This window comes from Chiloscyllium punctatum, chromosome 30, assembly GCF_047496795.1.
Source record: "Chiloscyllium punctatum isolate Juve2018m chromosome 30, sChiPun1.3, whole genome shotgun sequence".
Taxonomy (NCBI): domain Eukaryota; kingdom Metazoa; phylum Chordata; class Chondrichthyes; order Orectolobiformes; family Hemiscylliidae; genus Chiloscyllium; species Chiloscyllium punctatum.
The window spans coordinates 38,356,433-38,373,619 of NC_092768.1; the positions used below are offsets into that span (position 1 = coordinate 38,356,433).

The following is a 17,187-nucleotide window of genomic DNA, read 5'->3' on the forward strand; positions in this document are numbered from 1 at the left end:
CACAAACTGTATAGGAGGGGACAGCCTGTGTTCTCTCCTTAAAGGACAGTATCAAACCTTTCCCAGGATCAAGGATCCTGAGAGCAGATATCCTGACACTTAATAACTGTCGCAAGTCAGGAAGCAAACTCAACACGGATTTGCTTTTCAGCGGCTAATTTGGCTAATGCTGGTTGAATATCATCAGTTTGGGAATGAGATCCTTTAGTGTAAATTAATTGCTCAGTTTATGCCTGGGCTGATGTTGGATTGGGAAGGCTGTCTCCAAGCCTTCCCACATCAATCGTAATTGGGGTTAGACAGAGGAAGTTGGCAGAGTTCCCATCCCACACCCTCCAAACTCACTCTGTGGAGGAGCATTAAATTCCACCCTTCGTGACTGCCAATTATTCAGATTGTTTTTAACCATGCTTGGGTACTGTTTTGTCATGTCACTCTGATTCTATGGTCTGGATACTGGTACGTTTGTCACTCTGCTTCTGTTGTGCGTACTTGCATCTGGTCTGGATGTTGTGTATGTGCTTTCCGTACTGACTCCGTGTCTACATACCTGTCTTTGTGCGTGAGTGTATTTCTCTGCCTGTGTATTACTTCATGTCTCTTTTAGTCTGTATATTTTCCCTTTGCATGTCACTTTATGTAGTCCTGTGTGTATGTGCTAGTCTGTTTCTATGTCTGTATATTGGTCTCTGTCTCAGTCCATTTCCATGTGTGTATGAGTCTACTTTTTATATGTGTATTACTATGACTGTGTCAGTCTTTTTCATTGTATTGTGCCTATTTTTCATGACTGTCATGTAGTTACTACATCAGTGCATTGCTGTCTGTATCTGGAAGTCAGTTCTGTGTCTGCATATATTATTCTGTTTGGGTATTCTTCTCTGCATCTATACTATGTGTGTCCGTAGGCTTTTTCATTTTTCCTTGAATTGTTTTTGTGTGTGTAAGACTGTCTGTTGACTGTGCTTTCTGTGTGTTTTCTTCTTTCAGTAGCTTCGTATTTTCCTGTGCATGATTAAGTGAGTTCCTATCGCTATTAATTATTATTTCCATCCTTCCACTCTGTTGTTCTGTGGTATTGCTGTTTTTGTGTCTGTCTATCTTTGTATTATTTTTATATGCCAGTCTGCCTGTACATTGATAACCGAATGGGGCCATCTGTTCCCACTTAATGTATTTTTTGTGTATTCCTTGTGTTTATACTCTGTGCTTTACCATTTTTATATCCTTGCCCTGTGAGTGTCTTAGTATATTCCTAATTCTGTGCAGTATTCTGTGTGTGTGTGTGTGTGTGTGTGTGTGTATGTGTATATGTAATACTGGATGCTTGCATCTGTCTATTCTGTTGTTGTGTATAAATCTGTTTTTCTATCTGTGTATTCCTCTATTTGTGTCGATCATTTCTTATGCCTGCATATTGTTCTGTGTGTGTCAGTCTGTTTCTTTTTTTATGTGCATTGTGTGCATCTGTGTTTTTCTTTGGGTGTGCTTCCATATGGATGTGTTGTTCTGTGTGTGTGTGTCAGACAGTCTAATTCAAGATTAGTGTATTGTAATGCATTGTGTCAGTGTACCAGCCTGGTTGTAGGTCTATGTGCTTATCTGTGGCCATGTCTCTGTGGCTCAGTGGTTAGCACTGCTGCCTCAAAGCACTAGGGACCCAGATTTGATTGCAGCCTTGGGTGACTGTCTGTGTGGAGTTTGCATATTCTCCCCATGTCTGCATGGGGGGGTTTCCTCCAGATGCTCTGGTTTCCTCCCACAATCCAAAGATGTGTAGGTTAGGTGGATTGGCCGTGCTAAATTGCCCATAGTGATCAGCGATGTGGGGGAGGTTAGGTGCATCCCCAGTCATAGGAAATGTAGACTAATAGGGTAGGGGAATGGGTGTGGGTGGAATACTCTTTGGAGGGATTAAGTGGACTTGTTGGGCTGACTGGCCTTTTCCCCCACTGTTGGGATTCTATGACTTCTATATTAGTCTTTTCTGCATCTATATATTTTTCTATATATCTGACAGTCTTTTTAAAATATCTCAGTGCGTTCTTCTGAATCTGTCAGTCTATCCCATATTACTTTGATGCTTTTTATGTGTAATTTGTTTCTGTCTCTGGGTTTTGTCCAATGTATGTCTGTATACTGTTCTTATGTCTGTATACTGCTGTGTGTCTGTGTCAGTCTGATTTGATAACTGTCTATTGTTCTGCGCGAATATCAACTTCTTTCTATGCCTGCTTTGCTCTGCATATGTCCAATATCTGCACTGATTTGACCCATTTCTGATATTGCTGACTAGGCCGGCATTTGTTGCTCATCCCGAATTGCCCTTGATTTGAATGGTTTGCGAGAAGAGAATGAAGACCCAACCCCATTGCTGTGGTCTGGAGTCACATGTAGGCCAAACTAGTTCCTTCCCTGAAAGACAATTAGGGGACCAGAAGGGTGTTCACAACCAGTGATAGTTGTCATGGTCACAATTATTACTGCTGGCTTTGCATTCCAGATTTTATTTGTTTTAAATTACATTGGCTGCTGTGCTGGGATGCAAAACTATGTTGTTAGTCTGTATGTATATTTGTGTGTGTATACATATTTGGCTAGTCTAGTTCAGTTTCTGGTCACTGGTAATCCCCAGGATGTTTGTAGTGAGTGTTTCAGTCAATGGCGATGGTTAGATTCTCTGTTATTGGTGATGGTCATTGACCAGTGATACAAACGTTGCTTGTCACTTGCCAGCCCAAGCCTGGGTTTTGTCCAGTTCTTGCTGCACATTGACGTTCACTGCTTGTGTGTCTGAGGAGTTGAGAATGGTGCTGAACATTGTGAAATGATTGGCAAATGTTCACACTTCTGTCCTTATGATAGAGGGAACATCTTTGACGTTGTTGAAGATATTTGCATCTAGGATTCTACCCCGAGGAAGTCCGACATAGATGTCCTGTATGTTTTTGTTGTTTTGTGTGTATATCTGTCTAATTTTTGTTTTTTTCCCTCGGTATTTGTTGTGTACCAGTTCCTGGGGTAGTGCATCATATCGTGTGCTTTGGAGCCTCTTTAATATCTGTACTTTTCAGTGTATTGGTCAGTTTTCCTCTATTGTCTGTGTTTGTCTGTGTTTGTCTGTGTTTGTCTGTGTCTGTCTGTGTTTGTCTGTGTCTGTCTGTGTCTGTCTGTGTTTGTCTGTGTCTGTCTGTGTCTGTCTGTGTCTGTCTGTGTTTGTCTGTGTCTGTGTCTGTCTGTGTCTGTCTGTGTCTGGGTACCATTCGCTGTACATGCATCATTCTGTTTCAATGTCTGCACATTTTCCATTTTTATTTTTCTATTCTTGTGCATCTATTGCTCATTGTTTGTGCCTGTTGTTTATGTGCCTTGTGTGTGTCTCGGTTATTATGAATGTGGTGTCTATGTATTGTTCTGTTCTCAACGTATTCAGCGTGTGTCAGTCAATTCCTCTGAATGTTTATTGTGCTTTTTGCATTGGTCTGTTTTTCTACCTGCATGTTGTTTCTGTGACAGTCCATTTCTGTGTCTGTTTGTTGAAGTCTGTTCTTATGCCTTTAGTTCTACATCTTTTTATACTGAGTGTGTTTCTGTGTCATTCTGGTCAGGTTCTCTGTGCTTTTGCAAGTCCATCTATTTCAATAAATAAAAGCAAATTACTGCGGATGCTGGATTCTGAAACCAAAAGAGAAAATGCTGGAAAATTTCAGCAGGTCTGGCAGCTTTGACAAAGGGTCAGTTAGACTCGAAACGTCAGCTGTTTTCTCTCCTAACAGATACTACCAGACCTGCTGAGATTTTCCAGCATTTTCTCTTTTGCCATCTATTTTAATGCCTGTGATGTCTCTATTTGCACCTGTATATTGGTTTGTGTGTGTGTGTGTTGTTCTGCTTTCAAGTGATTCTGTGTCAGTCTGATCTTTGCCTGTGTATTGTTCTGTTTGAATGCCAGTCAGTTCCAATGTTTGTATATTGCTTTGTGTGACTGTGTGTATGAATGTGTGTCTGTTCCAATTCTTGCATTACATTGTGAATGTGTCTTTCTGTATCTTGTGTAGTGTGTATCTATCTATGTTTGTGTGGTGTGAGAGAGATATCTAGTTTTTCCTGTGTCCCCAATGCACTGTGAATGTGTCTTTGTCACTGTATTGTACTTTGTAGCCGAAATTTTCATTCCCAGGAAATGGGCGACACCACATTTCAAACATTATGGATAGTTTTTGTCTCCTTATTTCAGGGAGCAGATAAGTGGAGTGGAGAAGTTTCGGGAGGAGGTTTACTAGATTGGTATCTGGAATGAGTGAGTTGTCCTACGAGAATGTTTGAACAGGCTGGAGATGCCGGTGTTGGACTGGGCTGTACAAAGTTAAAAATCACACAATCACCTAATGGAGGAGCGTCGCTCCGAAAGCTAGTGCTTCCAATTAAACCTGTTGGACTATAACCTGGTGTTGTGAGATTTGTAACTTTGAACAGGTTGGGCTTGTTTTCACTGGAGTTTAGAAGAGGGATGAGTGATGACTGAATGGTATAAAACTCTGAATGGTCGTGTTGAAGGCGTTCTCTTGTGAGTCACTGTAAAAGGAGAGGACACCTTAAACTTAGGATACATCCCTTTCAGACAGAGATGTGGAGGCTTTTTGTTCTCAGGGAGTTGTATGACTTTGGAGGTAATTTTCGGAGAAAGCAAAGGCAGCAGGGTCATTGAATATTTTGAAGGGGGAGGGAGATAAGCATTATTCAGCAATGGAATCAAAGAAGGTGGAAATGTGAATATCGGCACAGAAAAAACATCAGCCATGACCTTACTGAATAGCACAGCAGGCCTGAGCAACCAAATGGCCCAAATCTGCTCTTAATTCCTATATACATACGTATGAGCAAACCCTGTGTTCTCCCTCCCTTTCCCTGATCTACTGTGAACTTCACCCCTCTCTTCTTCACCTGCTACGTATCTTTTCTCTCTCTAACTCTGTATGGTTCACTCACCATCTCTTGCTGCCTCTCTCCTTAACCCCCCATGTCTCTCACTCCATCTCTCCTTTACCAACTATGTCTCTCACTCCCCCTCTCCCTTAACCCCCCATGTCTCTCACTCCATCTCTCCTTTACCAACTATGTCTCTCACTCCCCCTCTCCCTTAACCCCCCATGTCTCTCACTCCATCTCTCCTTTACCAACTATGTCTCTCACTCCCTTCCCCTCCATGTCTCTCATTCCTTCTCTCCTTTACCCAACTTGTCTCTCGCTCCCTCTCTCCTTTACCTACTGTGTCTCTCACTCCTTCTCTCCCTTCCCCTCCATGTGTCTTGCTCCCTCTCTGTTTTACCCACTGTCCCTCGCTCCCTCTCTCCTTTACCCTCCATGTCTCTCACTCCCTCTCTCCCTTACCTATTGTGTCTCTCGCTTCTCTCTCTCTTACCCTTCATGTCTCTCGCTCCCTCTCTTCTTTACCCACTATGTCTCTCACTCCCTCTCTTCTTTACCCACTGTGTCTCTCACTCCCTCTCTCCTTTACCCACTGTGTCTCTCACTCCCTCTCTCCTTTACCCACTGTGTCTCTCACTTCCTTTCTCCTTTACCCACTATGTCTCTCACTCCCTCTCTTCTTTACCCACTGTGTCTCTCACTCCCTCTCTCCTTTACCCACTGTGTCTCTCGCTCCCTCTTTCCTTTACACACCATGTCTCGCCCTACCCCTTATGTTTCTCACTCCCTCTCTTCCTTATCCACAGTGTCTCTCACTTCATCTCTCACTTTGTCTCTCCTTTACTCACCGTGTCTCTCACTCCTTCTGTTCCTTATGTACCAGGTCTCTTTTTCTATCCCCCTCTTACCTACCTTTGTCTCTCCTTCCCTCACCTACCATCTCTCTCTCTCTCTCCATCCCTTATCCATTGTGTCTCTTGCTCCTTCTTTCCACGATCTGATGTGATCTATATGGACTTCAGTAAGGCGTGCGACAAGGTTCTCTATGGAAGACTGATTAGCAAGGTTAGATCTCACGGAATACAGGAAGAACTAGCCATTTGGATACAGAACAGGCTCAAAGGTAGAAGACAGAGGGTGGTGGTGGAGGGTTGTTTTTCAGACTGGAGGCCTGTGACCAGTGGAGTGCCACAAGGATCAGTGCTGGGCCCTCTACTTTTTGTCATTTACATAAATGATTTGGATGCGAGCAAAAGAGGTACAGTTAGTAAGTTTGCAGATGACACCAAAATTGGAGGTGTAGTGGACAGCGAAGAGGGTTACCTCAGATTACAACAGGATCTTGATCAGATGGGCCAATGGGCTGAGAAGTGGCAGATGAAGTTTAATTCACATAAATGCGAGGTGCTGCATTTTGGGAAAGCAAATCTTAGCAGGACTTATACACTTAATGGTTAGGTCCAAGGGATGGTTGCTGAACAAAGAGACCTTGGAGTGCAGGTTCATAGCTCCTTGAAAGTGGAGTCTCAGGTAGATAGGATAGTGAAGAAGGCGTTTGGTATGCTTTCCTTTATTGGTCAGAGTATTGAGTACAGGAGTTGGGAGGTCATTTTGCAGCTATACAGGATATTGGTTAGGCCATTGTTGGAATAATGCGTGCAATTCTGGTCTCCTTCCTATCAGAAAGATGTTGTGAAACTTGAAAGGATTCAGAAAAGATTTCCAAGGATGTTGCCAGGGTTGGAGGATTTGAGCTATAGGGAGAGGCTGAACAGGCTGGGGCTGTTTTCCCTGGAGTGTCGGAGGCTGAGGGGTGACCTTATATAGGTTTACAAAATTATGAGGGGCATGGAATGGATAAACTAGCAAAGTCTTTTCCCTGGGGTAGGGGGAGTCCAGAACGGGAGGGCATAGGTTTAGGGCGAGAGGGGAAAGATATAAAAGAGACCTAGGGGGGCAACATTTTCACACAGAGGGTGTTATGTGTATGGAATGAGCTGCCAGAGGAAGTGGTAGAGGCTGGTACAATTACACCATTTAAGAGGCATTTGGACGGGCATATGAATAGGAAGGGTTTGGAGGGATATGGGCCGGGTGCTGGCAGGTGGGACTAGATTGGGTTGGGATATCTGGTCGGCACGGACGAGTTGTACGGAAGCGTCTGTTTCCATGCTGTACATCTTTATGACTCAATGACTCTATGTTCACTATGTCTCCTGTTCCATTTCTCCCTTATCCACCGTATCTCTTCCTCCTGCACCTGCCATGTCTCTCTGCTTATCCACCATGTCTCTCGCTCAATCCTTCCCCTATCCACTGTGGCACTTGTTTCGTCTCTCACTCTGTTTCTCCCCTAAACACTGTGTCGTTCTTTCACTTTGTCCTTTACCCAATGTGTCTCTCCCTTCCTCTCTTTTGCTCCCTCACCCTTTTTCACCGTGTTGCTCACTCCCTCCCCTTTATCCACTATTGCTCACTCCCTCTCTCCTTTACCCAACGTGTTTCTCTCACCTTCTCTCCCTTACCCACCATTTCTCTCCCTCCCCCCCTCCCTTACAATTGTGTCTCTTGCTCCCTCTCTTCCTTACCCACTTTTTTTTTCTCTTTCTCACCTGCAGGTGGCATCGGGTTGCTATCAGTGTGCAGAAGAAGAAGATCACGATGATTTTTGACTGCAAAAAAACTGTGACCAAACTCCTGCCCCGCAGTAACAAGCCCATCATTGACACCAAGGGAATTGTGGTGTTCGGAACTAGGATTTTAGATGAAGAGGTGTTTGAGGTAAAATGCTTTTTTCTATTGTACGTTTCATTCACAAAGCCTTTCCTAAGTAGACTACAACTGTACACTGATATGAGGTTGGACTACTAAAATCACAATTGTCACTTTACAGTTCACAAAAGTTGACAGGGGGAAGGCAACACCCTAGCGGTATTATCACTGGATTATTAATCCAGAGACCCAGGTAATGTCCTTGGAACCTGGGTTCAAGTCCCACCATGGCAGATGATAGAATTTAAATTCAATAATAAAAAGAAAATCTGGAATGAGAAGTGCTGTCTGGCTCATCAGTGCCCTTTAGGGACTTCTTAGCTGCAATAAATGCTGGCCTAGGTGGTGCCATCCTCATCCTGTGAATGACTAAGTAAAGAATGATGGTGAGTAAGTGCGATTAAATGAGATGCAAAGCTTCCTCAACACTGTCCCACCAAACAAGCCCAAGACAGGTACTGCATGGGGCTAGACAGAGTAATGCTCCTCTACTTTTCTAAACTGAAGGTAAAGCCTATTCTACTAAGTTAAACTGCTGCCTCAGACATTCCCAGGTCAGATACACCACGGGCGTAGATACAGAGTGAAGCTCCTTCTACATTGTCTCATCAAATAATCCAAGGCAAGTACAGCGTAATGCTCCATCTACTTTATTAAACTCAAAGTAAAGCTCTATCTATGCTTCTAAAGTGAAAGCAATGCTCCTTCTGTCACAACACTGTCACAAACACTGACACAAGACAGTGAGAGACTTTTTCCTAGGATGACGATGTCGACTTGTACGAGGGGTATTGCTGCAAATCGAGAGGGGATAGATTTAAGACAGATGTCAGAGGCAGGTTCTTTACTCAGAGAGTGGTAAGGGCATGGAATGCCCTGCCTGCCAATGTAGTTAACTCAGCCACATTAGGGGGATTTAAACAGTCCTTGGACAAACATGTGGATGATGATGGGATAGTGTCGGGGGAAGGGCTTAGATTAATTCACAGGTTGGTGCAACATCAAGGGCCGAAGGGCCTGTTCTATGCTGTGTTGTTCTATGGTCTGTGTACTAAAGCTCTCTATACACTTTTGTTTGTCAAGCACCCCCCAGTGCTGGTACACCAAAGGGTCAAATACAGAGTAAAACTTCCCCACAGTCATATCAAAGAGCCACAGGGTGGGTACATTTCTGGTTTAATAAAAAAAAACCTGCAGGCATCACTGTATGTTTTTGTGGCATCATACTGTGAACACTTGGTTCTGAGCCTTTGGTAGCATGCAACGATTCAGAAGCAGTTCTTTTTGGGTTGTGACAGGTAGCCTACAAATACCGTTCAGACTGACTGAACTTCTGCTATGTTCAGAGGACATGGTGTCTCTCCTAACAACTACGGGTTGTCAGGCCACGCTCCCCCCCCCACCTCCCTCCAGCTGCTTCTTGGCTCTTAGCCCCACCATCAACACCAACCACTGCCTTGGAGCTGTCAGGGCTGCGAAACAAATCCGGGATTAAGCGGCTCCCTAATCCACCTCATGGAAAGAAAGTGAAGCAGTTTCCATTTACGGAAGGGAGTGCTGGGGAAGGCAGGCCCCTGACTGTGAGACAACCTGAAATACAGAGAGGGCTTCGAATCTGGAATGCACTGCCTGGGAATGAGATGGCAGCAGGTTCAATAGAGGCATTTAAAAGGGACATTGGATGGCTACTTGTTTAGAAATAATGTGCAAGAGCAATGGGGGGAAAAGGCAGCAGATTGGCGCTAAATAATGATGCTAACTTGAAAAAGTTTGATGGGTTGAGTCGCCTTCCTATGTACTGTAGCAATTCTCGAACATTCACGGCCAGAAGAAACTGAAGTGGTGTTGACATTTTCAGACCTCTTGCCTTTCCCACTTACCTTTTCCCTACTATTCCTCCTCATTCACTCCCATGTTCACTCCAGATCTTCTTGCTTTCTCACACCCCCTCCCATCTCCCTCTCACCCTCTCCCACCTCCCCCCAACCCACACCCATTTCCCCCATCCTCTCCCATCTCTCCCTTGACCGTCTCCTACCTAACCCCCACCGCCCACCCCCCATCCCCTCACGCTCTCCTACCTCCCCCTTCAGATGCTCCCACCTCCTCCAAAGGATGTTTACTTTGGAAATAAAAAAGCAAAATACAGTTAATGTAAATGCATTTAAATTACATATAAATAGGAAAAAAAAAATCAGAATTGAAAAAGAGCCATATTACAGAGGCTGAGGGGCTGCACATCTTAAAATGCATAAAATCCTCAGGACCCGATCAGGTGTACCTAGAATTTTGTTGGAAGCTGGGGAAGTGTTTGCTGGGTGGCTTACTGAGATATTTGTATGATCGATAGCCACAGGTGAGGTGCCAAAGACTGGAGGTTGGCTAACGTGATGCCACTATTTCAGAAAGGTGGTAAGGAAAAGCCAGGGAACTATAGACTGCTGAGTCTGAAGTCAGTGGTAGGCAAGTTGTTGGAAGGGCAGGATTTACATACGTGCAGGACAGAGGGTTGGACACCTGCCTGATCAGCCTGGACCAGAAGAAAGCCTTTGACAGGATATCACACACGTTTATGAGAGATGTTCTCTCCAAAATGGGCACTGGGGAGGGAATCTGCAATTGGATCAGACTGCTCTACACCAACATTGTCAGTACAGTCTCAATCAATGGGTGGGAATCAGATAGCTTCCCTGTAAGATCTGGAGTCAGGCAGGGCTGCCCTCTCTCTCCTGCCTTGTTTGTGTGTTGCATAGAGCCATTTGCCGAGTCCATCAGGAAGGATGCGAGCCTGAGAGGGGTGACTATTCCTGGCAGCGGGGGCCTGCAGGTTAAGACCTCCTTGTACTTGGATGACGTTGCATTTTCTGCTCGGATCCTCTGTCCGTGCACAGACTCATGTGCATATGTGACCAGTTCTAACGGGCCTCGGGGGCCAAGGTAAACCGAGGTAAGAGTGAGGCCATGCTCTTCGGGAACTGGGCCGACCAATCCTCGATCCCCTTCACCGTCAGGACAGACCACTTGAAGGTGCTGGGTATTTGGTTTGGGGGGGCTGGGGCGTGCGCAAGTCTTGGGAGGAGCGTATCAGCAAAGTGAGGCAGAAACTGGGCAGATGGAAGCTACGGTCGCTCTCCATCGTGGGAAAAAACCTGGTCATCAGGTGTGAGGCACTGTCATTGCAATTATACGTGGCACAGGTCTGGCCTATTCCCAGAACCTGTGCCGCTGCAGTCACCTGGGCCATCTTCCAGGTGAGAAATTTATGAAGAAAAACACCTTTGACCACAAGTCCATCAGGAAGTGGTCAGCACGTAGCGTCCTTGAGACCCTTCGGGAAAAGGAGAGGGCGGATCCTGTCGAGCGGTTCCCTGAGCAGACTGTCAAAGCCATTTGGCAGAATGCCTCATCGCCAGAACTCTCCAACAAGCACCAAGACGTGGCTTGGCTGGTGGTGAGAAGGGCTCTGCCTGTGAGATCCTTTATGCACGCCCGGACTCTCAGCCGCACCGCACACTACCCTCGAAGCGGCTGCGGGGGGGGGACGAGACTGTCACACACCTCCTTCTGGAATGTGCCTATGCAGAGGAAGTCTGGAGAGGAATGCAGTGGTGTTTGTCGAGGTTCGTCCCGAGCAGCACCGTGACGCAGGACTCCGTGCTCTATGACCTGTTCCCTGGGACTCACACCGAGACGAACATTAACTGCGCCTGGAGGATCATCAACTCGGTGAAGGATGCTCTCTGGGAGGTCCAAAACCTGTTGATCTTCCAGCTGAAGGAGTTGACCCCGACTGAGTGTTGCAGACTGGCACATTCCAAGGTCCAGGACTACGTGTTGAGGGACGCGCTGAAGCTTGGGGCAGCTGCTGCCAAGGCGCGGTGGGGAGAGACCACCGTGTAACATCTGCCTGCCTAAGAAGAACAGGGGGCCCATGCAGTCTTTGGGCTCTGCTGACGCCTCAGCTGAATGATTGATAAACGTACAGACCTGTTTATAACAAATGATAAATTCTGATCTTTGTATGCAAATGTATGGCATGATCAGCTGTACAGACCATCAAATTATTTTATGAATAAAGTATATTTTTGAAATATAAAAAAAATTTGGAAAGTAAAGGATTGATTAGGGAGAGTCACCATGGCATTGTGCATGGGAAATAGTGTTTCACTGTCTTTATTGAATTTTAAAAGAGGTAACAGAGAGGATTGGTGAAGGCAGAGCGGTGAACGTGATCTATTTGGACTTCAGTAAGGTGTTCAACAAGATTCCACATGCAGACTGGTTAGCAAGGTTAGATGACATGGAATCCAGGGAGAGCTAGCCATCTAGATACAGAAGTGGCTCAAAGGTAGGAGATAGAGGGTGGTGATGGAGGATTGCGTTTCAGACTGGAGGCCAGTGACCAGCGGTGTGCCACAAGGATTGGTGCTGGGTCCACTGCTTTTTGTCATTTAAACAAACGATTTGGATTAGAACATAAGAGGTATGGTTAGTAAGTCTGCAGATGATACCAAAAATGGTAGTGTCGGGGACAATGAAGAAGATTATCTCTGAGTACAACTGGACCTGATCAGATGGGCCAGTGGGTTAAGGAATAGAAGGTGGAGTTTCATTTAGATAAATGTGAGGCACTGCATTTTAGAAAGGCAAATCTGGGCAGGACTTGCACACTTAATGGAAAGGTCCAGGGGAGTGTTGCTGAACAAAGAGACCTTGAAGTGCAGGTTCATAGCTCCTTGAAAGTAGAGTTGCAGGTAGATAGGATAGTGAAGAAATTGTTTGGTATGCTTTCCTTTATAGGTCAGATCATTGAGTGAAGGAGCTGAGAGGTCATGTTGTGGCTGTACAGGACAGTGTAAGGTATGCCACGTTTGGAAACTTGCGTTGATTGCTGGTCTCCCTGCTAAGGAATGTTATTGTGAGACTTCAAAGGATTCAGAAAAGACTTACAAGGATGTTGCCAGGGTTGGAGGGTTTGAGCTCCAGGGAGAGGCTGAATAGGCTGGGGTTATCTTTCCTGGAGTGTCGGAGGCTGAGGGGTGACGTTTATAAATCATGAGAGGCATGGGTAAGGGGAATAGCCAATGTCTCTTCCCCAGCGTAGTGGAGTCCAAAACTAGAGGGCATAGGTTTAGGGTGAGAGGGGAAAGATTTAAAAGAGTCCTGAGGAGCAACTTTGTCACGCAGAGGGTGGTGTGCGTATGGAATGAACTTCCAGAGAAGTGACTGGTACAATTACAACATTTAAAAGGCATATGAATAGGAAGGGTTTGGGGATATGGGCCAAATGTTGGCAAATGGGACTCCATGGATTTCTGATATCTGGTTGACATGGACAAGTTTATGAGCTAACTTGGAATCATTAAGATTTGAAACATGGAAAATAGGAGCAAGAGTAGGCCATTCAGCCCTTCAAGCCTACTGCTCCATTCAGTATGATCATGGGTGATCATCTAATCTTATTCCCACTATCTCCCCAAACACATTGATCCCTTTAACCCTACAAACTACATCTGTCTCTTTTTAAAAACATTCAACGTTTTGGGCTCTCATTTGTATCTGTGGCAGAGAATTCCACGGGTTCATCACTGTCTGGGTGAAGAAGTTTCTCCCCAAGCTATATGTCAGTGAAGTTATGTCTAAAATATTTTAAAACAAAGTTCAGGGGAGCAATGGACAGAGTAGATGTGGAGAACCTGTCCTTTTGTTCCAAGGGTTAAGAACCAAATTGACGAAGTCTTTTTTTAGCCGCATAATATTATGACCTGAGGGCACTGATGGTGTAGTGGTAGTATCTATACCTCTGAACCAGGGGAGCCTGTGTTCAACTTCCTTCTCTGGAGGTGTATAATAACATTGCCAAGTGGTTTGATTAGGAAAATATCTAAAAATGTAGCTCTTTCCTTTGTAATTATTTAGACAGTTTTATAAATGATCATGCAATCTAATTGGGAAAGGTAGGGAGCTGTAAACATGCTGCAGATTGCAAACATCCAGGAGATTCTTGGACCTGTTCAAACAGCCCAGCCTCGCTCTCACGCACACTCTCACTCTGTCTCTCTCCCTCAGGGTGATATCCAACAGCTGCTGATTTCTTCGGATCCCCGGGCTGCCTATGACTATTGCCAGCACTACAGCCCAGACTGCGGCACCCCGCTCCCGGATTACCCCCAGAGTCAGGAACCCAGTGCCAAGGAGTATGTAAGTGTGCATGAGAGAGCCTTTCCTCGCCACCCACCTCACCTCTTGAAGAAGGGTGGGGGGAGGGGGAGGAAGAAGGAGAAACAGATGATGGGAGGGAATGGGGGAACGGGAAATGGGGGTGTGAAGGTGGACGACGTGAAGTAAGAGATTGCTGGCTGCAGTGGCATAGCTGGGTTAGCGAAGCTCAGAGTTTTGGGTTCAAATCCCAGTGCTATGCTAACCGCTCACAAAATTGTGTCGTGGAATTAAGTGAGGTATTTCATGCAAACTCATCCCTGGGTGAGGGAATTGTTGTGATGCGATTTTCCTGGGACAACGGCCAACAAGAACTGACGTTCGGGTGAGAATGCCTCCGAGTCAAATTTGTAGGAAGAGTCAACACGGGTTTTTTTTTTGCTTTGCTTCTGCTGTCTTGCTAAGGGCTCTCTACCCTTTGGGTTCACGGGAAAGATCCTGTCTGCTTTCCCTCTGCCACCTTAAAACAAGCTGGGGAGGGTGAGGGCTGTGCTGGTCTACTGCCCTCATAGACAGTTTAACCTCTGTAATTAGCTGACCTGGATGCCACTTAACAGTGGCTGAGATTAGTGAGCAAGGGCCAGGCCAGTGAACTTGCTGGCAACTAACAAGTGGAAATTTTGGGCTCTCTCTCTCTCTTTCTCCTACCTTGAGAGCTTCTACATTAACGTGATGGAGTCCCGTCAGTCTGCCCTTGGTCGAGGCTGGGTAACACCCACATTTCGAGGGGTTGAGGGCTGGTTGGTTTGGAAGGTGGTGGGAATCTTTATTGTGTGATGACATGAGTGATGCTTGTCCATGATGTTATATAACGGTCTAACTAGTTCTGACAATGTTCTCAGCTCCTCCAAGCCGATGTTCATCTCTGCACTGGTCAGTTTAGCTCCCCTAACTTGTCTAAACCTCATTGTCCAATCAGTGCCCAGTAGTTTCTGTCATGCCAATTGGGCACAATTTGATCTCAATGGCAATGATAGAGGGGGATGGAGTTTAAGTGGTATAGGGAGGCAGTGGGATGACACTGGTCTTTCCAAGTCCTACTGTAGGTCTTGAGCACAAAAAAAACATAGATTGACATTCTGGTACTGAGAGAGTGCTGTATTGTCACAGGACTGGATAAGGTAGTCAACCGAGATCCTTCTTTCTAGATACTAGGGACTATCTGGAGGATAAGCAGGGGGTTATCTCAGATATCCTGGACAATATTTATCCCTCAAATAATGTCAACAAAACAAAAACAAAAAGTGGCTAACGGTTGAGTCACCTTCTTCATTGTGTGATTTTTCTCTCCCTTAAAGCTCTCCTGGTTATGACTCTTTAAGACAACTCTTAATTGGGCCACAACCATAGGTTGGTAGACTGTATTCAGCATGACTCCTGCATCATGTCCTGCAGACCAATTCCCTTAATACTGAAACCGTCCCACTCTGTGTTTGCACACAGCTGGGCCTGGGGCATGGAACTCTTTCCCAAGTTCATTTGACTATGCAGTCTTGGGAAGCACCACCACTTTCTGGTCCTCCTTGGCTTGAGGGGGATCAAGTCTGTTCACATGGCAGTACTGCATGCATGTCCATGTTATGGTGGTGGTTGTTGTGGGGTGGGGTTCGATGAAGCTCCACTTTTTTGATCACTAACAGGTCTTAACTTGACCTCCTGAGCTTGGAGACTTGGGTGAGAGAAAAATCTCTTTGATCAAGTGTGAAGAGGAGTGAGACAAAGCTCCCCAAACACCAGACGTGGCAGAACAGATCTCAATGTGTTGACCAATTACAACAGAATAGTCAATGGGGAGGGGGACAACAGTGAAAGCTCCCCTGCTGCATCCCCAATTCCCAACCCAGGTTGAGGTCTGCAAAGGTTTGGTCGCTCTGCTAAACTGACAGAGATGAACACAGCCCCACTGCATGCAAATGCAAGACCTTGAATGTGTGCCGCTTGTTAATTAAATAGTATTGAGAAGCAATACAGCACCTATGGCCAATCTGTGGTTACGCATGGCAAATTAAGAGATTCCTCTTTAACGATTTTTGTTCATGTTCTTTCCACCCATCCCCACTTCCCTCAGATTCCCCACAGCCTTCTCTCCACATCTATGATGGACCCTGTGGAAGGGACTGTGGTGTTGGGATAGGCTTGTGAGCCTGAGGGTGAGGCCCCTGCGGTGATAGAATTTCATGCGGTTCTTCCATTATTTGGAATTTTATCATCAGCCAGATCCAGTCAGGAGATTCCATGCCAATCTATCCTTCGCTTCTCCTCTCAATGCATCTTTAGCAAGAGCCAGCTCTTGATCTGCTAAAGGTGATTCCCAGGAGCACCCTGACCAATCACTTCACTCAACAGTTCCTCCAAGACCCATTGTGACCTCTTATAGACCAATAAGTATCACCATTTGACATTCAATCACATGACCATCACCACCATCAATACCCTGGGGGTACTTACCATTTGCCAAAAACACAACCGGACAAGCAATATACAGACTGTGACTCCAATAGCAGGTCTGAGGCGAGGAGTCATGCCATAGGTAACTCATCCCTGACTTCCCAGAGCCTGTCCGTCATTCACAAGCACAAGTCAGGAGTGTGATGGAATACTCACCAATTATCTGGATTGGCGCAGTCAAACACGCAAGAAGCTTAACATCACCCAGGACAAAGTAAACCTGCTTGACTGGCACCACATCCACAAATATTCACTCCCTCTACCACTGATGCACAGAGGCAGCAGTGTGCACCATCCATAAGATACACTGCAGCAATTCACCAAAGCCTCTTTTGCCAGCACCTTGTAACCCCCGTCATTTAGATGGGCAAGGGCAGCAGATACAGGAAACACCAGAACTTTGCAAGTTCCCCTCCTAGTTGTCACCACCCTGACTTGGAAACATTCCTTCACCATGGTTAGATCAAAATCCTGGCATTCCCTCTCTCACAGCATTCTTGGTGTAGCTACACTCAATGACAATGGCTGTTCAAAAGCCAGATCCCCCCCGCCATGTCCAACTTCTCTGGAAGATTAGAGATGAGCAATAACTAGGAGAATAGGAACAGGAATAGGTCATTCAGCCTGTTCTGCCATTTAATGAGCTCATTGCTGATTTGTGGCCGAAGTCTATATGCCTGCCTTTGCCCCACATACCTTAATATCTTTGCTTAATAATGAACAACTGATTTAACTTCAACTGCCATTTATGGAAGAGTTTCAAATATCTTTCCTAGGAGAGTGCTGACTATCATCTCTCCTGAATAGTCTGGCCCTAAT

The 17,187-nt window shown here is 45.6% G+C and overlaps 1 protein-coding gene across 5 annotated transcripts in view; it reads left to right on the top strand.

Annotated features, from left to right (window-relative positions):
• The window catches only part of LOC140455426 (collagen alpha-1(XI) chain-like), a 338,251-nt gene that overhangs the window by 105,836 nt on the left and 215,228 nt on the right, over positions 1–17,187 (top strand). For all 5 annotated transcript variants that reach the window (XM_072550289.1, XM_072550291.1, XM_072550293.1 and 2 more), the window contains exons 4-5: positions 7,548–7,710; positions 13,771–13,902. In XM_072550289.1, coding sequence (XP_072406390.1) covers positions 7,548–7,710; positions 13,771–13,902 — 295 coding nt within the window. The remainder of the gene's footprint in view (positions 1–7,547; positions 7,711–13,770; positions 13,903–17,187) is intronic.